Source organism: Sus scrofa, chromosome 8, assembly GCF_000003025.6.
Source record: "Sus scrofa isolate TJ Tabasco breed Duroc chromosome 8, Sscrofa11.1, whole genome shotgun sequence".
In the NCBI taxonomy this organism is placed as follows: domain Eukaryota; kingdom Metazoa; phylum Chordata; class Mammalia; order Artiodactyla; family Suidae; genus Sus; species Sus scrofa.
The window spans coordinates 101,165,307-101,191,780 of record NC_010450.4 but is presented as its reverse complement, the minus strand read 5'-3'; the positions used below and the strand labels follow the sequence as shown (position 1 = coordinate 101,191,780).

Genomic DNA, 26,474 nt, shown 5'->3' with positions numbered 1-26,474 from the left:
GGTTATCCTAGAGGGATATGCCACACTCTTGTGTGTTAATAATAAATACTCAGTTCAAGAATAGTTCACTTTTTTGTGTTTCACTTTATTACACTTCACAGATACTGTGTTTTTTATAAATTGAAGGTTTGTAGCAACTCTGTGATGAGCAAGTCTATCAGAGTCATTTTTCTAACACTATTTTCTCACTTTGAGTCAGTTACATTTTGGTAATTATTAAAATATTTCAGACTTTTTCATTATTAATATATTTATTATAGTGACCTCTGATCATTGATCATTTATGTTACTATTGTAATTATTTTAGGGTGCCGCAGATTGCACCCATATAAGATGGTGACCTTAACTGATAATTGTTGTGTGTGTTCTGTCATGTGTGTCGGTGTGCTCCACCAACCAGCTGTTCCTCTATCTTGCTCCCTCTCCTTGGGCCTCTATTCTCTGATACACAAGAGTATTGAACTTAGGCCAGTTAATAACCCTACAGTGTCCTCTGAGTGTTCAAGTGAAAGGAAGAGTCATGTCTCTCACTTTCAGTCAAAAGCTAGAAATGATTAAGCTTAGTAAGAAAGCCATGTCAAAACCCAAGATAGGCCAAAAGCTACACCAGTTAGCCAGGTTGTGAATGCAAAGGAAAGGTTCTTGAAGGAAATTAAGTACTACTCCAGTGAACGCATCAATGATATGGAGAAAGTTTTAATGGTCTGGATAGAAGCTTGGATCAGCTACAGCATTCCCTTAAGCCAAAGCCTAATCCAGAGCAAGGCCCACATTCTCTTCAATTCTTTGTTGGGTGGGAGAGGTGAAGAAGCTGCAGAAGAAAAGTTTGAAACTAGCAAAAGTTGATTCGTAATGTTTAAGGAAAGAAGCATATTTGCAACATTGAGGTATAAGCAAGATCAAGCAGGAAGTGCTGATGTAGAAGCTACAGCAAGTTATCCAGAAGATGTAGCTAAGATGATATATTGAAGATGGCTCTACTAAACAACAGATTTTCATTGTAGATTGAACAGCCTTTTATTGGAAAAGGATTCCATCTAGGACTTCCATAGCTAAAGAGAAGTCAGTGCCTGGCTTTAAAACTTTGAAGGACAGACTGCCTCTTTTGTTAGTGGCTAGTGCAGCTGGTGACTTTAAATTGAAGCCAGCATTTATTTACCATTCCAAAAATCCTAGGACCCTTAGGAATGATACTAATTCTACTTTGCCTGTGTGCTATAAATGGAAAAACTGAGAGTGGATGACAGTGCATCTGTTTACAACTTGTTTTACTATTTTAAGCCAACTATTGAGACCTAATAACTCAGAAAAAAAGATTCCTTTCAAGATATTACTGCTCACTGTTTACGAGAAGAGGTCAAAATATCAACATTCATAGGATTTTGGGAGAAGTTGATTCCTACCCTCATATATGTGTGAGGGGTTCAAGACTGTAGTGGAGGAAGTAGATGTATATATGATAGAAACAGGAAGAGAATTGCAATTAGAAGTGATTGAATTGCTGCAGTCTCATGGTACAGCTTGAACGAGTTGCTTCTTAGAGGTGAGCAAAGTGGATTTTTGAAATGAAATCAGAGAAGGTGCTGTGGAAATTGTTGAAATGACAACAAAGGGTTTAGAACATTGTGTAAACTTAGTTGATAAGAAATTCTACTGTGGTTAAAATGCTATCAAATATTGCATACCACAGAGAAATTGTGAAAGGAAGAGACAATCCATGTGATAAACTTCATTGTTGACTTATTTTAAGAAGTTGTCACAACCACCCCAGCCTTTAGCCGCCCCTCTGGTCAGTCAGCAACCATCAGCATTAAGACATGACTTCCACCAGCATAAGATTATGACTCGTTGAGGGCTCAGATGATGATTAGCATTTTTTAGCAAGTTTTAAAGAAGTTTTTTTTAGTAAAATATAGTTGATTTACAATGTTGTACCAATTTCTGTTGTACAACAAAGTGCAACAGTCATACATATATACGTATTGCCTTATATTATCTTCTGTCATTCTGTCGTGTGGTCTCTCCTAAGAGACTAGAATATAGTCCCTGTGACAAACAGTAGGACTTCCTTGCTTTATCCAATCTAAATGTAATAGTTTTCATATAAATTCTCCAAACTCCCAGTCCATCCTACTCCCTCCCCCCACTCCTTGGCAACCACAAGTCTGTTCTCTATGTCTGTGAGCCTGTTTCTGTTTTGTGGACAGGTTCCTTTGTGCTATATTTTAGAGTCCACGTATAAGTGATAACATGGTCTTTGTCTTTCTGACTTATTTCACTTAGTATGAGAATCTCTAGTTGCATCCATGTTGCTTTTTAAAAAATTTTTATTAGCAGGTATTTTTTAATAAAGGTGTGCATACTATTTTTTTATACATAATTCTCTTATTACTTATTGGATTGCAACCAAAAAATTCACATGACTTATTGACATATTTGCTTTATTGAGGTGTTTTTTTTTTTTTTTTTTTTTTTTTTGTCTTTTTGCTTTTTTTTTTTAGGGCCACACCCATGGCATATGGAAGTTCCCAGTCTAAGGGTCAAATTGGAGCTGTGGCTGCCGACCTGTATCACAGCTACTGCAATACAGGATCCAAGCCACATCTGCAACCTAACACTACAGATCATGGCAACACTGTATCCTTAACCCACTGAGTGAGGCCAAGGATCAATCCCATGTCCTCATGGATACCAGTCAGGTTCCTTACCACTGAGTCACAATGGAAACTCCTTATTGAGGTAGTCTTGAACTGACCCCGCAATATCTCTTAGATATGTCTGTAATACTTGATGAGTGCTAGCTAAAAACATGGATTTTCATTTAAAGCAAGGGAAATCATTTGTAGGGTTAATGTGATTCTTTTGTGGTACCACCTTTTTCACTTCACCTTATATAGGTATGGAATAATTACAGACTTATCTGATCTTGCTCATTAGTCCTTCTGGCCCAATCTGTCTTAAAAGGCCATCTGCTTAATTATGTATCGATAATCTCTAAGATGAAGTCTAAGCTCTTTTTTCAGTTTGGTGTTCATTACCTGGCTTATTCCACCTTCCTCACTTTCATCTTACGTTGTGTGCATCTTATTAAACCATTTCATATTTTTGCACGTTGTTCTATCCTCTGCCTGAAAGTTCATTTTTTGACCTCTCAGTTACAAAGATCTTATAATATGATTCCTAATATGCACAGTGCACAAAGCATACACGTATATGCCTTGCGGACCTTTTGTCTTACACATCTTTGAATCCCCTCTGTTTAGCAAATAGTACCAACTAAATAAAAGCTTGCTGAATGATTGAATGTTTTTTGCTTTGTCTTCATTAAAAAAGCATCTGAAATTTTTTTTTGTTGGAGGACATCTTGGAATCTTTTTGTTTTTATGTGGTATCCCTAAGTAATTTGGTATATTTATGATTTCTTATCAAAATAAATGTACTTAAATATTTGAAATGTTAAGAAGCTCCACATCCTAACCCAGCAGAGAATTTGGAATAGGTGCCAACTCATTTGCTTGTACCTAGCTTCTTGTCCTTATGTTGGTACTTGTTAGTATGAAAGAACAAAAGGAAAGGTACTCTTTGATTCAGTATTTTCTATAAAAATAATACTTTCAAAAGAATGTTTGTCCCTGGCAGTGTAAAACCTAGCACCTAGCAAACAAGAGGATCTTAACTCACAAGTGAATAAGGGCAGTGTTAGCCCTTCTGGAGCTCATAGTAATTCTTCCAGTTCATTAATTTTTATATTGTCTTCCTCAAACTGCCCATAAAAGTTTTGTTTTAACCTGATCATCAGGTCTTTTGGATTCTGTGGGTGTGCAGTTTGAATTGAGTTTTCGGTTTTTATTTGATTTGTGTATTGTTGGATGCTTGTCCAGAAAGTATTGTTAAGATATTTGTAGGGGGCACTTCCCTTGGGAAACTTATCTCTCTGCTCTGTCTGTGCATGTTTGAGAGCTGTTCCTTCACTTCTAATTTTATTATTAATTCAAAAATTTATAAAGACATATGTGAGCAGCTGTTCATTATTTTCATCAGGACAAAATAGGAAAGGTCCCAACTATTATCAGGAGTGATTTGGCTTAGATAGTAGGAATAATTTTCTGACAGTTATGATATAGTGTAGCTTATTTAAAAGAGAATTACAAATTAAAAATAATTTTAAAGAGCATAAAATAGTATTTGCTGAAAGATGAGTTGAAAGGTGAAGTGCCGACTGAAGACAGGATAGAGAACCAGCTAGTTTTTGAATCCAGTTTTAGTTCTAGGATTTTGTGATTTTATGCTGATGTTTATGAAAGATGAGAGGAGTTGAAAGATGAAGTACTGACTAAAGATAGGATAGTGAACCACCTAGCTTTTGAATTCCAGTTCTAGTTCTAGGATTTTATGATTTCATGCTGATGTTTATTCTTCTTTTACAGACTAATTTTCTCATGACTTTCTGTGCTTTGAGACTCCTCTATGCAATCATATTTTAAAGGAAATTTATGTTTATTTTTTAGCTAACATTTAGCTGTAGACAGACTCATCATTTATTTAGCATTCAGGTGATAGATTAAGATGCAAAACTTGTTTGCTTTTAGTTTAAGAAATGTAGTAATCACACAAAAAGGAACAGTATAGAAAAGTTACGGTTTTTAAATTTTGTTCATGATACTACAAATGTAGTGGCTTGATTGTCCTCTATCTTTTGTCACCAGTCCTTCAAAATATAACTGTTCATTGAGATCATCTTTCAGACATTTAAATAAAATATCATATTTTTTAGTTACCATGTGCCAGGCAAAGTACAAGTAGTGTAATATATCAGACTGTTTGACTCTCATGATAATCCTAAGAATTTAGGTTTCTTTGTCCTATTGCAGATAAGAAGGAACCTTAGAGAGATAAGTTAATTGCCCAAAGTGACACAGTAACTAGGAAGATATATATGAAAAAAAGCATGAAGTTTTTAAAAAGCCTAATATAAAATTGCGTGTACTTTATGATCTCAATGGAAACACATGCACAGGAGACTAGGAGGCACTACACCAAAATGTTAGTCATGGTTACCATTAGGTGTTGGGAAAACAGTTAATTCTTACATTGTCCTTCATAATTTTTTATAGGCTGTACTTATAACAGCTATCCTCATAAACAAGTGAGGTGGGAATTGCTGTTATTATTTTCATATTCTAACACCTTGACATGTCTTACATATATGCAACATTTTTCAAATCTCTGTCTTCACCTTCTCACATATTTAAGAACTGTTAACCTATTTTATATTTTTTCCAGTAGTTTTTGTATTAATTTATGTGAAGGCATATCTTATGTCTTTAGACAAAAACTGTGTCTTTTAGGATACTTTTCTTATTCCTCTAGTTAGAAAATTTTGAGGACATTATCTTACCTTTGTGCCCTTACAATCTCTAAGACAAGCTGAATACATAGAAGACATTTCTTGAAGTTTATTGGATTTATTTCCCTTATAAATTCCAACCACAGTACAATAATTGGAAACTAATTCCCTAATTTCTGAAGAAGTTTCTTTTTCTCTTTTAATATAGCTTTCAATTACATTATTGCCCAAGTCTGAATCCTGACCGTTACCCTTGATTTAATTTTCCTTTTACCATCTCCTTTCCAAATCTAATTAATTATCAAGACTTGTTGATTAGCCTTATTTAATATAGTTTAATATGGTTTTTATCTTTTTCTTCTTCTCTACAACCCCATTGCTACTACTTTAGTTCAGATAGCCACAGTCTCTTATGGGAATTACTGTAGAAGTCTTTCTTCCCCATCCTCCCAATTCTGATCCTCATTCTACTTTGTAATCACAGTGATCTGCTAGAAATCTGATCATGTCATTTCTTTATGCTCATTGCTCCCTTAATATTTTATGTCTTCAAGTTCTCTTAGCTCCCTATCTTGCTAAACTCCTTTGTTTCTGCTCCTCTCTTGGCGCTCTAAATTTTACCCCTACTGAATTACTTCTGGTTTTCCTAATGTATAATGTTTTTTCGCTTTGTCTTTTCCATGCCATTTGCTTTTACTTTTAGCTGACTATTTTCTGTATGTTTATCAGATCCCACATTGTATGACACTTCTGAAAAGCTTTTTCTGACCATCCAATGTAAACTCTGTGACCACCCTTTTAGCATATGCCAGGCTTTAGCGTAATTGCATAATTATAGAAGTATGTCTTTTTAAGGAAACATTCCATCAGGTTAAAAACTCAGAATGGGCAAGAAATGTTTTTTTCTCTAGGATCCAGGATAGTGTGAAATAGGTATTTAGTCAGTATTTGATAGATTGATTCATTTTTTTTTTTTTTTTTTTTTTTTTTTTGTCTTTTTAAGGGCACACCCATGGTATATGGAGGTTCCCAGGCTAGGGGTTGAATTGGAGCTTTACCTGCTGGTCTACACCACAGCCACAGCCACACCAGATCCAAGCTGAGTCTGCGACCTACACCACAGCTCACAGCAATGCTGCATCACTAACTGAGTGAGGCCAGGGATGGAACCTGTGTCCTCATGGATACTAGTCAGATTTGTTTCCACTGAGCCATGATGGGAACTCCTTGATTGATGATTTTGCAGATGACTTTGCTTCATATTTTCCTGAAGCTAGAGAGCTCCTGTGACAGTTCCTTTAACTCCCTGCTTTCCTGCCAGTCTTAAACTTAATATCTTTATCTTTTTACTCTCCTTTCCTATCACTGTTTGGGAGGATAAAATGTTTTAACTAAAATGTAGAGTGAGAAATAGAAATGCAATAGAAGTAGAGGGGTATTAACTATCTTTCAAGAAGTTTAGTCGTGAGAAATAGATACAACATTTAGTAGAAAGAATGTCAAAGTAAGGTTGTTTTGAGGGATGGGGGAAATCAAATATTTGTAGGCTGAGGAAAGAATGTAGTGAAGAATATAATTGAGGCAGGAATAGAGAGAGACAGCTTGCTTTGTAATGAAGCTAGAGCCCAAATGTCAGGAGATAGGAAGAGACAGGATTGTTTCATTTTTCTACTGGTTCTTAAACAGCCTTCAGGATGATGGACCAACTTCTCAGTATAGACTACTAGTCCATGCTGTGGCATCAGTGTTTTGGTCTTTCCATGTCCAGTGAACATTCACATTTCTGGTGAGAGCATCTTAATTTCTCTTGAGGAACAGGCCTTCTCCAGCCCCTTATCCAGCAGACTGTTTGCTGCTTTTCCCTGATCCCTAACTAAAGGGATCATCTTTTATGGTACGGATTTCCTTTTATTTTGGTGATTTCTGTGTTTGTTTTATGGAGGTGCTTCAGGGGTTTAATATCTAATATTAGGTTCTTTTAAATGGCTCTTTTTAAAGACTTTTTGAAAAACTGATTAAAAACCAAACACACTCAAATGTTAAATGCCAGTGTTTATTATATTGAAGATTATCAGGTGTTGCCAGGTTTATTTAGTTTCATACAAATCTAAGAAAAATATCCTCCTAGCCATTTATAGGCATACCATTGAACTTTGTTTTAAATGTTATTGATTAGGAAGAATACAGTTCTGTGCTGATATTTAAGAAAATTTTATCTGCATATGTGTGCTTATGTAGATTAGCTTAAGTGAGTATTCCGCTACAGTATTCAAGGTATAACTCAGACATGCTCCAAGGCGTGGAATATCTGCTCCTCATGAAGCATGTTCACAGGATGCTGTACTCATTGTGTAGGCATAGTAACTGCATAGTAACAACTGAATGAGAATCATGCAGCATCATAACAATAACATAGTATCATTTTAGTCTTTATAAAAGTGTAAGGAGTTGCTTCTTTAACTTGTATATTTGTCATAGTTATAAATATAGATTTTATCTGTTACCTATAATATATGCACATGCTGTCCCTCTCTATATGCATGCATGCATGTGTGTATGCATGTATGTGTGTTGTATGTATGTACATATGCCACTGCTAAAAGACGTAAAAGCAAAAAGTACTGATTTAATTAAACCACTATTCAGTAACATCATTGCCAGATCTACTGACCATTTCTTCTTAATTCTCTCTACTTTCTCATCTATTTAGTTTTTGGTAGTTGTTGACTACCCTCCTTAAAAATTTCTTCCCAGGATGTTTATTTTTATGAGAGGTATGCTAAAGTATTTAGAAGTGTCATGGTATCTGTAGCCTCTTAAAAAGGTTCAATGAGAAATTTAAAGTATTTCTACTTTTGTGTGTCTTGTTTGTGTATGTGTGTAGAGAGAGAGAGAGAAAGTGAGAGCACTTACTAAAGCAAAATTGGTAAATATTAAAAATTGGTGAATTTTGGCAAAGAGTATATATTCACTTACAGTACTGATTTTTCTTCAGCTTTTGTTTAGGTTTGAAAATTTTCAAAATTAATTAAAAAGTAAAAGTAAAGGATAAAGAACAGGTCAGAAACACCCGAGAATATAAGCAGGAGCACGTCAGTATGTCACAATGCTGCTGCATGTCTGTCTATAATAGGCCTGGTTATACAGATAACAGTCACCTTCTGTGGTAAACAATCACTTTGATACTTCCGATACTAGCTGGGGATGTTATTAGGGCCATGAGCTCATGTTCATTGATCTCAGGTTTAATTTTAACTTTATTAATTGGTGAAATCAGAAATCAGGGAAAAAAAAGGAAAATGAAAACCAAAGCTAATCATGCTGCAGAGAAACATGCATATATATAACTCATGCCATTAAAATAGATGATGTTGTTGAATAGCAAGCTGGCACTGGGTATTAAGAGACCAAAAATGTTCATGCCTTTTAATCCAGTAATCTCACTTCTTAAATCCCAACAAAGCAATTTAGGAAAAAAAAAATTAAATCAGATCTCAGGGTTATGGTTGATAATACATCATTCTTCTGGTTCTGTGAACAAAAACCAAAAACAACAGAACTCCCCCCCCCCAAAAAAAATTGCAAGTTCATTTGGAAAAAGTAATCTTTTCCTGATAATAACAAACAAAACCTCTTTCTTTGGGGGGCTTGTAGATTATTTGATTTCTGATTTTTTTCCTCTTTCTTTTCCTCTTGCCTCTCACTTATAGGTAGTGCTCAGTGAACTGCCTTTCATCCACGTCTTCTCATGGTTGGCAGTTTTAATCATGATCTCATGATTTCTTTTTTTTTTTTTTTTGATCTCATGATTTCTATTGTTTGTATGTAGATATATCTGAAATCTAAAATTTTAGAACTGTTCTCCTTCCAGAGCCCCATTCATGACATATATTCTCTGTTTTTTATGTATATTTAATTGTGAATGTATTCAGTTCTGCGTATCAAAAAAAAAAAACCCTATCTTATTTATTAGCTCTCTGAAAGATCATTTTTTTCTGTGGTCCATATTGTTATTCTTTTTTGGGCCGCATTTTTGGCATACGGAGGTTCCCAGGCTAAGGGTCAGTTTGGAGCTGTAGCTCCTGGCCTACACCACAGCCAAAGCAATGACAGATTTGAGCCACGTCTGTGACCTACACAACAGCTCGCAGCAAGGCTGGATCCTTAACCCACTAATCGAGGCCAGGGACTGAACCTGCGTCCTCATGGATGCTAGTCAGATTCGTTTCCACTGTGCCACGATGGGAACTCCCATGGTCCATGTTCTTATCAACCAGTCTTAAAATCTTTAGCTTCAGATTCACCCACTTTCTTCCACTGTCTTCAAAACCCTCAGCTGTAGACCTGCAGTATCTTTCCAGTGTATCTTCATTATCTCCATGTAATTATCCTAGTTCAGGCTTGCTTTTTTTAAAAGAATGTTTATGATAGATCCTTAATTAGTCTCCCTGCACCCTCTCTCCCCTCTAATGAATCTTGTCAGAAAAGTCTTTCTAAAGCACGATCAGACTGTATTACTTTCTAGATTAAAAATCTACAAAGACTTCTTAAAACAAAAGAGGTTTTTTGAAATCCATCTGGTCTTCAGGGTCCTCCATTATATGGCTTGAACTTTTCCTTTATTTATCTGCCTCAAACCTTTTCTTTCGTCTCATCTTCTTCATACTTCCGTTTGAGCCTTTCATAATTTTTTTTGCCTCTTCCTATTTCCATGTTTTCACATTTTTGGACGTCACCCATACTTCAAGAGTTGACTTTCAGATTGCCTTCAAGCAGGGAGTAATCTTTTCTTCCTGGGAACTCCCAAAGGCTTTATCTGTTTCTTTGTTATTGTAGTTAGTATCCTTTCCATTGTAATATCATTATTTATGTGCATGTTACTGATAGTTGTTAAGTTCTTTAAAGTCTGAATTTGTGTTTCATCTAGTTCCTATGTACATTATCTGGCACATGGTTATTAATGCGTATTTATTCAGTAAATAATATGTAAAGAGCTTTCTTGTTTTGGGGACATTTTGAGGGGAAGAAAATTTAATATACCAAAGTAGGAAAGAGCATATGTTCCATAAGGACCTACAGAAATATATTTGGAAGTAATTTTACTTAAAAAATATATAAGAAATTAGATCTGTAGATGAGATTTTGGATCAACAGATGAAAACTAATTTTTAAAGCTTTGTAGAATATATAGACTTAACAGTATGTTCAGTCACTTAAACAGTAACTTATACAAGACTTGCAAACAGAAACATTTTGATTTTCTTTAGTTATTTCTATAATATGGAGCTCACATTTTATAAACTCCTAATTTACTTCTTGATATTGTTGAATTTTTTTAGGGTATTACTGATTCTTAAATGATTCTGTTTTCCTTCTTGCACATTTTCTTTAAAAATTTTTTTATATATATTTGTTTGTTTTGTAGGTATCCTGGTCAGATATAGGAGGGCTGGAAAATATCAAACTGAAATTGAAACAGGCTGTGGAATGGCCCTTGAAACATCCAGAGTCTTTCACTCAAATGGGTATTCAGCCACCTAAAGGAGTTCTTCTATATGGGCCACCAGGATGCTCTAAAACAATGATTGCAAAGGCTTTGGCTAATGAGAGTGGGCTGAACTTCCTAGCTATAAAGGTATGGTATTAAGTTTGGGGTTTGTTTTCTTTTTGCAGATGTACCCATGGCATATGGAAGTTTCCAGGCAAGGGATCAAATTGCAGCTGCAGCTGCAGGCCTATGCCACAGCCACAGCAATGCTGGATCCAAGCCACATCTGCAGTCTACACTGCAGCTTGTGGCAACACCAGATCCTTAACCCACTGAGTGAGACCAGGCATTGAACCCGAACCCTCACTAACACTATGTTGGAATCTTAACCCACTGAGTCACAACAGGAACTCCTGGTATTAAATTTTTAAATTACTACTCTCTCTTCCAGCCTCCCTATCATCCATCCTCTGATACCTGTCCTTTAGGAGAACATGAAAAACTGTCTTAAGGGGTAGTTGATTTTTATTTGAGATTGATGGCAGTATAATACAGGATGATGAGAGAGAAATAGTATCTATGATCAGCAAATCATGGTGGACAATAGAAGTCTGCTTTATTTAGTTTCTTCATTCTCAGTACTTCTTAAACCCATGTGTAATAGAAACCAATTTTTTTTTTTTTTTTTTTTTTTTTTTTTTTTTTTTTTTTTTTTTTTTTTTTATTTCTTACTCCGCATATATTCCAGCTATTAATCGAGCTGTAGCACCTACGCAGAACAGCAAGTGGATCGAGCCGTCTGCAACTACCCAGCTCACGCCGGATCGTTACCATGAGCAGGCAGGACCGAACCTTATGTTCTAGTCGATTCGTTAACCATGCGCCACGACGGATCAGAACCATTTTCTTTAGTTTCTGCATTTTTAATTATGCCAATCCCTTTTGTTTAACCATGACTTAATTATAAATTTGATTGTGAATTTAGTTGTTACATATAGCATATTTTAAAAGAAACCATGGAGTTCCCTCGTGGCTCAGTAGTTAACAATCCGACTAGGAACCATGAGGTTGCGGGTTCGGTCCCTGCCCTTGCTCAGTGGGTTAACGATCCGGCGTTGCCGTGAGCTGTGGTGTAGGTCGCAGACGTGGCTCGGATCCCGCGTTGCTGTGGCTCTGGTGTAGGCCAGCGGCTACAGCTCCGATTTGACCCCCAGCCTGGGAACCTCCATATGCCGCGGGAGCAGCCCAAAGAAATAGCAAAAAAAGACAAAAAAAAAAAAAAAAAAGAAACCAAATACTTTATATGGTAAAAATAAATTCCTTAAAAACATTTTTCTAGTCAGAGGCTAAATGTACATTATTTATATACTGAAACACATATTTTATTCACTGCCCTGCCCTATTACTTGGGATAGATTATCGTACCTATTATGTAGTTTCACATTTACTTTAGGACCAGATATTAATTTTGTTATAACTTCTATACAACATGATTGTATATCTATTTACTACACACACACACACACACACACACACACGCATATTAAAAACCTTATATCCATTTCTGTGGACCTTTTCACAAAAACGTATATCTAAATATGTAAATTATCAAAATCATTTCAGAAAAGGCACATTATTTTGATATTGTCAGGGAATTTTTTGTAATAAAATGTTTTCTATCTTAGAACATTGAAATCATTGGCAGTTTGAAGGTATAAAACTGAGAGTATCAGATTTTTAGTTTACTGTTGACTCTTGAACAACATGAGTTTGAACTGGGTGATTCCACTTATACACGAATTTTTTTCTATAGTGAATACCACAGTATTACATTATCTGAGGTTGATTAAATCCAAGAATGTGAAGGAACTATGCATATGGAGGGCTGACTATAAGTTATACTCAGATTTGCGCAGAGGATCAGAGCCCCTCACCCTTGTGTTATTCAAGTATCGAATATTTAAACTATTTAAATTTTTTGAGGAATGATATTTAGATGTATTTAGCCTATTTGCTTTTTAAGAATTGTTATCTTCACAATTACTAGTGTTTGCCCATTTTTTATTAATTTTTGCCCATTATGTTTGCCTATAGTTTTGAAGGCTGCAGGTTTAAATGGTGGAGTAATGAGTGATTTTGAAACTTCCAGAGACATCTTGATTTCTCTTTGGCCCTTGTCCTCTTGTAATGGACGTGGCCATTTTACTGGCATTACCTACACTTTTTTTCTGTCATCTCCATTTTTCTCTACCTACCTTCAGCAATTGTATATTCATAATATTTGAATTTTTCCTGTCTAATGAAAGTCTGAAACTTATTTAATGAGGTCTTAGCTCAGAGTTACACTTGAACATCAAGGAAGAGCATGTACATTTTCTTACAAATTAGTGTTGGATTCTTTTGTGATCCACGATAACAGTTCCAGGCTCTACCAGGACTGCTTTCTGCCAGTCCTGGGATTACTTACAAATATATTACTACTGCTTTTGAATATGAAACCTTTCATAACTTTACAGTTTCATTTTTGTCTTTTTCTTGGTGAGAAAATGACAAAAAAAAAGATTTTTTGAAAGGTTTATCTTGGACACTTTTCACGTTTAAGTAATCATCCATGTGTGAACTTGTATGCACCTTTTCATTAAATTTATAATTCTTTCAGATCATTCCAAATATAAGTGATGTTAAGAAATTTTCTTAGTAAATTGAGAATGTACTTGCGTAGCAATTATTGCATATCCTATTTACTAATTTTTATTTCATGTGGATTTTTATTCATTATACAGTTTAGTGTAGTTTGACAGTATTCAATTTTTGTATCTAGGTGGAGGATATAATTAATGAACAATGTGTCTTCATTTTACTAGTCTTTCAACTTCCGTATATGTTTAAAAATTATGGAAGAAAAATTTGGAAACATAAGAAAATGATTTGCTTTTCTGTGCATTTTCATTGGCCCTTTCATCTTTACACTGATTAATGCTTGGTCTGAAGAGTTAAAGTAGCTATATCATATAACTTATGTATGGGGAAGTTTAGTCAAAGAAGTTAGAATTCATGTTGTATTCTTTTTTTCTTCATAAGAAGAAAAGGTTATCTTTTGTTTCCAAGATAGATGTTTGTTTTCTATGAGATTTAAGTGTTATAAATTTGAACTTCTAGAAATAACAAATCTTACATATTTTGAAAGTGATTAGAAAAAGATGACACTGGTATTGGGAAACAGAAGTATTTTGGGTGTATTGAAAGAATACAAAACAAACAAAACGAAAAAGAATAAACTCCCTAACACTTTTCACAATGATAATTACCTTTAATTCCCGAAATAAAGAATTTTAAAACCTTAAATATTTCTTTCTCTGAGTTCGTGAAAGAACCCTTTAGCTTCCCGTATGCATCTTTTCTAAACAGTGATTAAAATATTGATACTCTACTGAGGGTTAAGACTTTACCTTGGCTTGCATGGGCTCTTAATATCCTTTGGCAACTCTGTGTGTTTTTGTGCAGACTGTAGCACTTGACATATGCTTAGTTTAGTTTATCTGGGTCAATTACGTCAAAATATTTTCCAGTTGAAATTTCCTCTCTGCTTCTCTCTTACTTTTTGTCTGGAGTGCTACAAAAGATTAATTACCTTTGTATAGCTGGGCTGCTTTACTTTATGAAGAGCTGTTACTGATTCCGGAAAAGATGGGTGGTTAGGCCCCTGACAGGAATTTTTAGCAAGTTCTTTATTAGCTCTACCGGTGAATATAAGAATGTAGTGAGCTTAGTATGTCTTTGACTTTTTGGGGTAATTTCTTCCAATACATGTCTCAGAGACGAATTGTACAAAACACATCCCATTTTCAGGGGAAAAAAAAAAACCTATTTTATTCAAAACAGTGCACAGTTCAGAGTAATTACTATTGTTCATTTAATTAAATCCCCTACTATTATTTTATCAAAGGTACATGATAATCTGAATTTGGTAGCTTCCAAGTTCATCTTTAAGCTTTTAAAAAAAAAAATTGCGAAGGCTAGTCTATAAATCATAGAGCTTTCATTCACATGGAAAACTGCATAGGTATATCTTTTGAATGCTTTAAGGTTAATTTCTAGGATTACAAATAAGGCTAATGATGTTTAATAAGGTGAAGTGACTTTTCCAAGTCAAAATGGTGGTGATGGAATCGAAATTTTGTCTCAGGACTTTCTGACTCCAGAGTCTAAGCTAGAGCGAATCGCTGTGTTATACAATTTTCCATTTTGCTTTACTTTACTTTTCTTTCTTTCTTTTTTCTTTCTTTCCTTCTCTCTTTCTTCATTTTTTTAAAAAATAAAACTAGTGTCCAGTGCTTTTTTTCATTAATTACACCCAGTTACTAGAGAAGAAGTTAATTCAGGCAGTTTCTGTAGGGAAGATTCAGAGATGTGGAAAGATGTTTTGGAGCCTACTTTAAAAAATAATTTTATTTCTTTAGGACAAAGAAAACTGAGGAAAATAGCATGACCTTGGAGTGGAAACTGGTAGAGTTAATGAGAGACGGTAATCACTGCCAAAGACACAGGAACCTGATGAATTAAGTGGAAGTGTGTGGAAAAAGACTGGTAGTTGAATAATGTAGAGCTTGAAATTTACCCATTATTATAAATCTGTGCCCTTAAGATTGAGTGTGGTAGAAGGAAAAGAGCACTAAGCTAGGATTCAGATAGCTTTGGTTTGATTTCTAACACTTTTTAGCTCTGTAACCTTAAACAAGTTCTCTAAGACAATTTTTTTTTTTTTCTCATCTGTATAGGCCTTTTGAGAGGCTTATATTAAAAACAAGTGAAAAATTTTAGAGGGTATAACTACTTAACTCCCTCAGTGTGGGACCTCCTACCAGAGAGTTCACTAGGGAAAAGTTGGAGGTGCAGAGTTACTTTGTAGTGGAGAAACCTACCTTAGCCAGATCATCATGGTTAACATCATTAGTTATTAGTCATGTTGGTAGCATGTACCCTTGTATGATGTGATGAGAATGGCACTTTATTTTTGAGGCCTTCCCCCCAAACACTCATAATCCATGTCTAACTATGACAAAAACATCAGGCAAACCCAAATTTAAGGACATTCTATAAAATACCTGATCAATTCTCCTGTAACCGTCAAGGTCATTAAAAATAAAGAGTCTGAGAAACTGTCACAGTCTACAGGAGCCCAAGGAGACAGGATAGCTAAATATACTATTATGGTTTCCTGGATAAGATCCTGAAACAGAGAAAAGACATTAATCAGAAACTAAGGAAATCTGAGTAAACTGCGAACTTCAGTTAATAATAATAATAATACATTGATTCATTAATTTTAACAAATGTACTGTTACTGATATATAGTAAGACTAGGGGACACAGTGCATGTTAGGGGTAAGAGTGAATGTGTGGGCACTCTGTATTAGATACTCAATTCTTCTGTACACCTTAACTTTACCCTCCCCCCTCAAAGAAATAAAGGATTTAAAGTTAGTATCACAGATTGAAACATATTATGTTGAGATTCGAATGTACCTGAAGTTAAAAAGGCCAGCTCAGAGTTCCGTATTGCACTGTACATGATGAGCAGCAGGGAAGGAGAATCATGGGGAGATTGTTGATTGCTTGGGTGAGGGCTTTTGAAGAGATCATCTTTCCCACTCATCGTCATAGTGATAGTGGAGAGTTACTGAGAACAAAGCCCTGAGAGGAAATTGGCTGGAGAAACTAGGTTTGGGGCTGCCCTGAGCTTGCCTATTTCACTGCAGTTCTAGTTGAAGCCTGCAAAGATGTGTTGGTTCTGGCCCCAGACCCAGATCCCAATATTATAAACAATACTTTCTTTTAGTGTTTTGGTTATTTTTCTTTCACCTTGGGTACAGCTTCTAATTTAGAGTCTCATCAAGAACTATGTCCTGTTTCGTGCCTTTTGTGGACCCTCTTTATTCTCCTCCTATAGGTTTATTGTTACTTGGACTTATCTAGAGTCTCAAACCTTTTGAGTTACTATTTAATTTCCATTAGGGTTTTGTTTTGACTTCTCCAGATAGTGTTGTCTTATGTGCTCCAGCCTCTTAAGTTATCACTGTTTGAATGGCTATTAGGGAATAACTAATAGTAATCTATTTGTCTTAGGACGAAAAGTATAGTTACTGTGCCATGGTCAGTATCACAGTTTTGTAGTAGTTTGCCAAGTTACTTAAATTTGGCATTATTGGTGTATGTATCAATACATTTTTTGAGTTGGGCTTGTATCAGGTAACACTGGTATATAAAAATGATGTCTTAACCTGAAAGTGTTCTATAACATTTTGCTACAAGTAAAAAAAAGAATATATATCACAAATAACAAAACCTTTAACATTTGAAAATCCAGAAGACATGAAGAAATTAAGAAGGAAAAGAATAATTTTTTTATTTCTAAGAAGTTTACTTAGTAATAGAGTGTTGGTATAATTTTTTATTCATGAATTTCATTTGAGAAATTCTTTTTTCCTTTTTAAATAATATTTTTCCTTTTTAAATCTCTTTTGAGTGAAATTTAATTTGAATTGAAATAAACACTACAAGATCAGGTCTATAAAACTTTAAAAATATTAGTAAATATTTTACTATTACAACAATAACTATATTAAGCACCTTCTATGTACTGGGCACTGTAAATGGTAAACAAAGTGCATTAGATGGACTCTTACTGTCTACCAACTCATAGTTTAGTGTAAGAGACATTTGATACAATGATATGGGTAACATTTAGAATTTGGTGATTAATTGTATGTGCAAAATGAGAAAGAAGTTAAAGGTGATTAAAATTTTTACTTTTAATGACTGGCAAGTGGAAATAGGAAGAATTAGCACTGAGGAGGAAAAGTAGGTTGGAGCTGGAAGAGTAGGTACCAAATTGGGATTTAGATACGTGGAGTTTGAAACACCTTTAGAACAATACAGCAGATATGTCCAAAAGGCTGTTCAATACAAGTTTGTAACTCAGTAGAATGGTCATTTCTAGAGATGAAAACATGAAAGTTGAGACCTAATGTTTAAGATTCTGCGTGGTAGTCAGTGAAGGAGATTGAGAGTGACGAAAGCAGTCAGTAATAATGTAAGGGATTCTTCCAGGGGCATGTTCACATGAATACTTTACAGCAGCGTAAGTGTAGTCAGCATGGTGCCCACAGTGTAAGTTCTAAAATAAATGTTTCATTTTCTTTTCTTGAATGAATGAATGAATTATGGGTTAAGTTTGTACTATACTTTTTGAGAAAACAGCTTTTACTCTATTTCCTTGCCTGCCAGCCCCTCTCACTTTTAGGGTTTTTACTTGCCCACAGCATTTCTTACCTAGTACTTAATTCTTATTTTTCAAACCCTTTGAAGTGCTTTCCCAAAATGGCTTTCCCTATGTGCCGATGCTGTACTTTTTATTAATTTTCAAGATCCTTTACTCATGTTGCATCTATGTAATTCTATCTCATGTGAGTTTGGGTTTTTATGAGCTTATTCCGTAACATTTAACCATAGTTAACACTTGGGGTAACTTGCCTTCCCTAGACATTTTGGAACTTATAAAAACTTAATTTGAATCGTTATAGCCAAAAGCAACAGGCAGGTGTCAGACATATTTAAAAAGCCCTGGGAAAGATTGGGAAAAAACCAGTAGTGATTAAAAGGGCAAGATTTTGCAGGAGCATGAGATATAAATCTTATACTTGAATTTATGACTGATAGGCTCTAAAATACTGAAACACAGTCAAAGATAAGTCAGGTTTAATTTTCATTAGATTAATAGAATGGTTGTACAAAATTACATTATTTATATTGTTTTTGTTGTTTTATAAATTTGAAATCTTGGGCATGGAAATATTAAAAACAACACTGCTGCCTAATAAGCCAATTTATTGCACCAAACTTACTTTTGGTGGTTTTCTTGGTCACTCTTATCAATGAAGCACTTACCTAGTTGGGTGAAATGTGGCAGGACTAACATAACATAGTTATTTTGATAAATTAGAAGAGAAATAACTTTATCCAGTTTCATCAACCTTACCTATTCTAGGGAATTTATGTGTTTCTTTTTTAAAAAGTTAAATAGCTTATGAGCAAATATAATATTCATAGACCATTTCATATGTACCCAATCCTTAAGGTTAGATATTAATGGTCTCTTGCTTATAATAGTTACCAATAAAATTCTTACTTTCAAATTAATCCATTCTGGCAGCCCTTTATTGAGGGTTACACTTTGCCCTTGGGTTTACACTTGATGTGTTCCTATAGATACTTTTGAATTTGAATTGCTGGTACTATGTACAATATTAAGGGAGTATTTGCTTTTCTTTTTAATATTTATTTTTTTTAGACTCTGGAGAAAACTGAGGACATCAGTTTTTAGAAAGAAGGTAGTTGTCTGGGAATCTAAATCCTGCATTCTTAAAATCATTTCTGTCATTTAACTTATTTAGGTCTTGCGACATTTCACCTAACCCCTGTGCTTTGTTCTCAGGTTTTAAGTGAGGTAAGTTAGAGTAAATGACTCTCCTAAAGCACTTGCACGAGTAAATTTCTATGAATAGCTCACACAATGCTTGTATTCTAATATGTTGTTTATACTTTTTGTCTGTTGGTGGTTAAATATTTGGGGCATTTCCTCTAATAGTCAGGTGTAACAGATTAAGAGACTTGAATTCCAATCCTTCATTTACTAAATAAGCCATGTGACTGTGCACTTTAACCCTTTTTCACTTCATTTTTTTCCTCAAGTTATGGTAATAAGAGTATTCACTTCAGAGGATTGTTTTAAGCAGTAAGGGAATAATGCATACCAAGCATTTAGCAAGGTTTCATAAATGGGCTGATGCTAGTTGCTGTTTTCTTCAGTTTTTAAGAATTGGATACATATGTGACCTCAAGTAGGACAAAAAGTGTAGTAGTACAGCTTATGATTCCTTCAGTTTTCTGTTAGTATTAAAATAAAATATATATCTTTGAAACTGAATTTTTAGTCTTTTGCAACTTGTACCAGAATACAGTGCTTTTTGGCAATTTGGACTTCAAACATAAAAAAACCTTTCTTGGTGATGATATTGTCTTAACTTCATAAAGAACTCTGGATTCATGTGATATAGGAGTTTAGCTACTGGTGTTGCATTTGTAGGCCAGTCATCTAGGTAGGATTCCTCAACATATAGTTCTGTACAAAATCACATCTCTAGAGGCCTTTCAGAACTTTTCATTACTGCTGTGACTTGCTAGTAATATTTGACTTGAATTATTCTAAACCAGATTTTCTTTGTAATGCTAAATTCTTAGGTTAGATTTTCAAATCTTTGATTTTTTTCCTTTTATTTTGTCTTTGGAGCAAAAGCATTGTTTCTAATTCACAGGTTTTCTATAGCTCACCTCTAGGTAGTAGTGGAATAGTCCTTCACTGATTAAAGCTAGAGTCAGCTCTATGAAGAACAGTAATCATTTCTCCAGATTCTACCAACTGTTTTCCTTCAGCTAAGCCAGATAATTAAAAGGCAGTATAAATGCATTGAGTTATAGTCTAACCTGTATCTAAAAACAAGCTTATAAAATTGATTTGGTATTTCTTTAAAATCTTTTAAGAAGTGAGAACACTGCCTCTCAGCATAACTAATGTTTCATTGTTTGTCTTTTTTATTTAACCATTAAGTATTTTATATAGCATAATAAAAAGAATAACTTAACTGGTAAGAATTACAAAAATAATACACCCTCTGAAAATAAGTAAAATATAAAACGCATAAATTGGTTAAAAAACAGTGTAACTATATAAATATGTCCTCACAATTTGTTACATCTTATTGATTCTTCAATAAAGGCATTATACCATTCTAGATGATGTGATAAACAAGAATTATAGACTTTACATCGTATCATGGAGAGAAATGGTTATTAATAATACAGTTGTAGACCTATATTATTTAATTGTACAGTTACATTAATTATAATTATCATAAAGTCTTTGAAGGAGAGGAAATCAGAATCAGATCTAAGAAGACTTCAGCATTCCAAGAATGATGTCAAATGACCCCCTTCATGGTGGATTATGCACTTATTTACTATGAGATATATTTCTTCTCCAGAGATTCCTTGTTTTTGTATCAATTGTAGATTTTTGATTTGCAGTTATTCTGAAGTTTTGATATGAGTCTATATGTATATGAAGTTGTTTTAAGTTGTTGTTCTCTTAATTGCAAGTTCATCTCCAGTGTCCAGCATTTGTACCCACCTCTTCTCATCATTTCTGATTTTGGTGGTATAATCGTGCATGGATGATTTCATGTCTTTACTGTATATATACCTTTACTGGTGAGCGTTGTCATTTGTGGAATTTTTGTTTCCTGTTGCTGTGTTTTCTTTTCTGCCTAGAGAAGTTCCTTTAGTATTTGTTGTAAGGCTGGTTTAGTGTTGTTGAATTCTCTCAGCTTTTGCTTACTGTGAAGGTTTTGATTTCTCATTCAAATCTAAATGAAAGCCTTGCTGGGTAGAGTAATCTTGGTTGGAGGTTTTTTCCTTTCATCACGCTAAAGTATATCATGCCACTCTCTTCTGGCCTGCAGAGTTTCTGCTGAAAAATCTGCTGATAACCTTATTGGGGTTCCCTTGTATGTTACTTATTTCTTTTCCCTAGCTGCTTTCAAGATTTTCTCTTTGTCTTTAATTTTGGACAGTTTGATTAATATGTGTCTCAGGGTATTCCTCCTTGGGTTTATTTTATCTGGTACTCGTTGTGCTTCCTGGATTTGAGTGAGTGGTTCCTTTCCCATGTGAGGGAATTTTTGGGCTATTATCTCTTGGAATATTTTTGCTGTCTCCTCCTCTCTCTCTTCTCCTTCTGGCACCCCTATAATATGGATGTTGTTGGCGTTTCACATTGTCCCGGAGTTCTCTGAGACTCTCTTCATTTGTTTTCAATCCTTTTTTTCTTTTCTGTTCTGCATCCGTAATTTCCACTAATCTGTCCTCCACCTTGCTTATTCATTCTTCTGCCTCCTGTATTCTGCTGTTGGCTGCTTCTAGTGAATTTTTTATTTCATTATTGTATTTTGCATCTCTTTTTGTTTAAGTTTTATATCTTATATCTTTTGGTCAGTGTTTCCTGTAAGGTATCCATCTTTGCCTCCAGTTTATTTCCAATGTCTTGCATCATCTTCCACATCAAAAGTGTAGTCTTGGAGTTCCCGTCGTGGCGCAGTGGTTAACGAATCCGACTAGGAACCATGAGGTTGCGGGTTCGGTCCCTGCCCTTGCTCAGTGGGTTAACGATCTGGCGTTGCCGTGAGCTGTGGTGTAGGTTGCAGATGTGGCTCAGATCCCGTGTTGCTGTGGCTCTGGCGTAGGCCGGTGGCTACAGCTCCGATTCAACCCCTAGCCTGGGAACCTCCATATGCCGCGGAGCGGCCCAAGAAATAGCAACAACAACAACAACAACAACAAAAAGACAAAAAAAAAAAAAAAAAAAAAAAAAAAAGTGTAGTCTTTTTCCTGGAGGCTGAGAATCTCCTCCTCGTTTAGCTGATTTTCTGGGGTTTTTTCCTTTCTCCCTCATCTGAGTTATATATAGTTCCCTGTCTTTTCATTTTTATAGGTTTTTGGTGTGGTGACCTTTTTACAGATAACAGGGTTGTAGCCTCTCTTCCTTCTGGCGTCTGCCCCCTTGTGGCTGAAGTCAGTATGGAGGATTTACTGTAGGCTTCCTGATGGGAGGGGCTGATGCCTGCCCACTAGTAGGTGGAGCTGATTCTAATCCCTCTGGTGGGTGGGGCTTAGTCTCTGGATGGGATTAGAGGCAGCTGTGTGCGTGAGGGGTCTTTAGGTAGCCTGTTTACTGAGGGACAGGGCTGTGATTCCACCTGGGCTGTTTTTGCCCTGGGGTGTCTCAGCAGCTGACTAATGGGTGGGGCCAGATTTTCCCAAAATGGCCACCTCCAGAGAAAGGCACACTGCTGAATATTCCCGAGAGTTTTGTCTTCAATGTCTCTCCCTCCCAACAAGCCACGTTCACCCCTGTTTTCCCAGGATGTCCTCCGAGAACTGCGGTCAGGTTTGACCCAGATTTCTATGGAGACCTCACTCTGCCCTGGGATCCAGTGCACGTGAAAGTCTGTGTGCACCTTTTAAGAATGGGGTCTCGGAGTTCCCATCGTGGCGCAGTGGTTAACGAATCCGACTAGGAACCATGAGGTTGCGGGTTCGGTCCCTGCCCTTGCTCAGTGGGTTAACGATCCGGCGTTGACGTGAGCTGTGGTGTAGGTTGCAGACGCGGCTCGGATCCTGCGTTGCTGTGCCTCTGGCGTAGGCCGGTGGCTACAGCTCCAATTCAACCCCTAGCCTGGGAACCTCCATATGCTGCGGGAGCGGCCCAAGAAATAGCAACAACAACAACAACAACAACAACAACAAAAAGACAAAAGACAAAAAAGACAAAAAAAAAAAGAAAAAAAAAAAAAGAATGGGGTCTCCATTTCCCCCAGTCCTGTGGAACTCCTGCGCACAGGCCCCACTGGCCTTCAATGCCAGATGCTCCAGGGGCTCTTTCTCCCAGTGCTGGGTCCCCACACGTGAGAGTTTGTTTTGATGTGGGGCTCAGAACTCTCACTCCTGTAGGTGAGTCTCTCTCTGTGAACCAGTTAGTTTTCAGTCTGTGGAACTTCCCACCCAGGAGGTATGGGGTTGTTTATATCATGAAATTGCCCCTCCTACCTCTTGATGTGTCCTCCTCTTTTTCTTCTGGAGTAGGGTTTTATCATTTTTAAGGTTTCCGGTCCAGTTGGGTGGAGATTGCTGGGCCTTTAGTTGTGAATTTTGTTGTTTTTAGGGGAGAAGTTGGGCTCCAGTCCTTCTGTTCCACCATCTTAATCTTCTTTCCATTGTTTGTCTTTATTCAAGTTAAAGGTATTTTGGATTGTATTATTTAAGAAATAATACAGTAATTAAATAATTAAATCATTGATAATGAAGTTAGAGTGATCAGGTCTCTTTGTAGTATCTTTGGAGAATTAAGTATAAAACCAATTCTCTTGTGTAAACATACTTGATTGGAGACAGTTTAAGTATCAGTGTACAAACAATTGATATACATATCAATTTATATTAAATATAAATAATATTTAGTTACCATAAGCACTGTTCCAAGCAAGTTTTCTTAATAACTTTGTTTGCTTACATTTAGTTTATCGATTTCTTGGTTGTTGCTAGATTTTAGTCAGGTATAGAGGTACCTTTAAATATTAGATAATATTTTGTAGTATGTCATAATTATACTTTTCATGCATCTGCCCCCTAATTAGACTCAAATATTAATTTTTATAGTATGTATAATCTATTACTCTGAAATAATTTTGGGAAGATAATTTTTTGTTTTGTTTTGTTTTTTTTTGTTTTATAGTTCCTAGGCCAGGGGTCCATTTGGAGCCATAGCTGCCAGCCTACACCACAGCCACAGTAATGTGGGATCCGAGCCACATCTGCAACCTACACCACAGCCGAGGCAATACCAGATCCTCAACCCGCTGAGTGAGGCCATAGATCGAACCCACAACCCCATGGTTCCTAGTCGGATTCATCTCCATTGCACCACTGTGGGAACTCCCGAGAAGATTGTTTTTAAAGAAAAGAGGAAATAGACATAAATAGATGAGAGATTTCTTGAGGAGGAGAGGGAAACATTATCGTTAACCTTGTTAATGTTATATAAAATTTACTAATGCGTCATTTTAGATCACTCAGATCAGGCGGAAAGATAAAACTGTCCCTCCTCCCAGAAATACATAAGGATGTCTGTGTTGATGCTGTCAGATAACTATCTTAATTGCAAATAATGAATGGCAGTATCTTTGGAGCAACTGGATTTTGTCAGCCTGACTTTCTTTTTTTTTTTTTTTTTAGGGCTGCCATGGCATATGTAAGTTCCCAGGTTGGGTGTCAAATTGGAGTTGCAGCTGCCAGCCTACACCACAGCAATGCCATAGGTTGAGCCACGTCTGCAACCTATACCCCATAACTCACAGCAGTGCCAGATCCATTAACCCAGTGAGTGAGGCCAGAGATCAAACCTGAATTCTGGATATTAGTCTGGTTCATTACTGCTAAGCCACAAAGGGAACTCCATGTCAGCCTGAACTTTGAGTTATTCTTCCTATCCTTCTCTTATTTTTTTCTGGCCATGCCATGGCACGTGGAAGTTCCTGAGCCAGGGATTGAACCCATGCCACAGCAGCAGCTTGAGCTATTGCAGTGACAACACTGGATCCTTAACCCATTGTGCCACAAGGGAACTCCTCTTTTCTTATTCATCTCCTTGACTATTCTACCTTGAACCCTATTTGTTCAAGCTATATATTTGTTACCATATTATCGTATTTCAGTATTTTTAAAGCACTCGTGGAGGTAGTATAAAAAGCAATATTAAAAGATTGTCTTCCCTTCATGAGGCATGTTTGTAACTTGAACCTAACTTTTGTTCATTTGTCCCATCTGTTCTTTTTCCCCCCACTTTTCCTGCCTTCTTTTGGATTAGATAAGTATATTTTGATATTCTAGTTTATCTCCTATATTTTTTGATTGCTAAACCTCTTGATTTTACTTTTTAGAAAATACTTACTCTAGGATTTATAGTATACAGACTTCATTTATAGCCTAGCTTCAAATAATACTATACCAGTTTATGTATAATGTAAGAGTCTTAAAGCAGTTTACTTACCTTTGGATGGAGAATTTAAAACTGAGCTCTGAGTGTTAGGTGTGTTTATTACTCTTGGGGTATTGTTGCTCTTAGCTTCTCCTAGGGAACAGCATTCAGGAGAGAATTCTGTACCTTCTCTCCTGAAAATGTATGTACATATATATGCACACACATTTTTTTTTTTTTTGTCTTTTTGCCATTTCTTGGGCTGCTCCCATGGCATATGTAGGTTCCCAGGCTAGGGGTTGAATTGGAGCTGTAGCCGCCAGCCTATGCCAGAGCCACAGCAATGCGGGATCCGAGCCGCATCTACAACCCACACCACAGCTCACAGCAATGCCAGATCCTTAACCCACTGAGCAAGGCCAGGGATCGAACCTGCAACCTCATGTTTCTTCGTTAACCACTGGGCCACCACGGGAACTCCTACCGAAAATCTTGAATTAACACTATTTCCAGTTTCAGTTCAGTACAGCAGAATTCATTCTTATTTTCTTCCTTTATTTTTTTATAACTCTTTTCTGTTACTGAGACACCTAGCTACTATTATACTTAATATATTTACTTATTTAATCAGTTCTTCTGAATATAACCTTTCTTGTCAGCCTTCTGCCCCTTTTTTCTTGGGCTGAATATGTTTCTCACCTACTCAGGCTCCTCACCTCCACTTCATGAGGAGGAGGATGGTACCAGGCCATCTTCTCTCTTGGGTGTTGTCCTCATCCTGCTTTGCCCCTCCACGTTGCCCTTCTTTGACATCCTCCACATCCTACATCCTGATACTTCGAACCTCTCCGTAAGAATACCTGTCTTACCCCAACTGGGGCTGCAGTATTTTATATTGGGCTGCTCCCTCATGTGGACACTTTTCTCAAACTGCTCAATACTCCATGCTGTTCCATATCCTTGTGTGAGAACTCTCCATGCTGTTCTCCTGA

At 36.1% G+C, this 26,474-nt stretch overlaps 1 protein-coding gene across 1 annotated transcript in view; it reads left to right on the top strand.

Annotated features, from left to right (window-relative positions):
* Positions 1 to 26,474, top strand: part of SPATA5 (spermatogenesis associated 5) — a 322,769-nt gene that overhangs the window by 49,319 nt on the left and 246,976 nt on the right. The window contains 1 exon segment of the mRNA NM_001177913.1: positions 10,773 to 10,982. Coding sequence (NP_001171384.1) covers positions 10,773 to 10,982 — 210 coding nt within the window.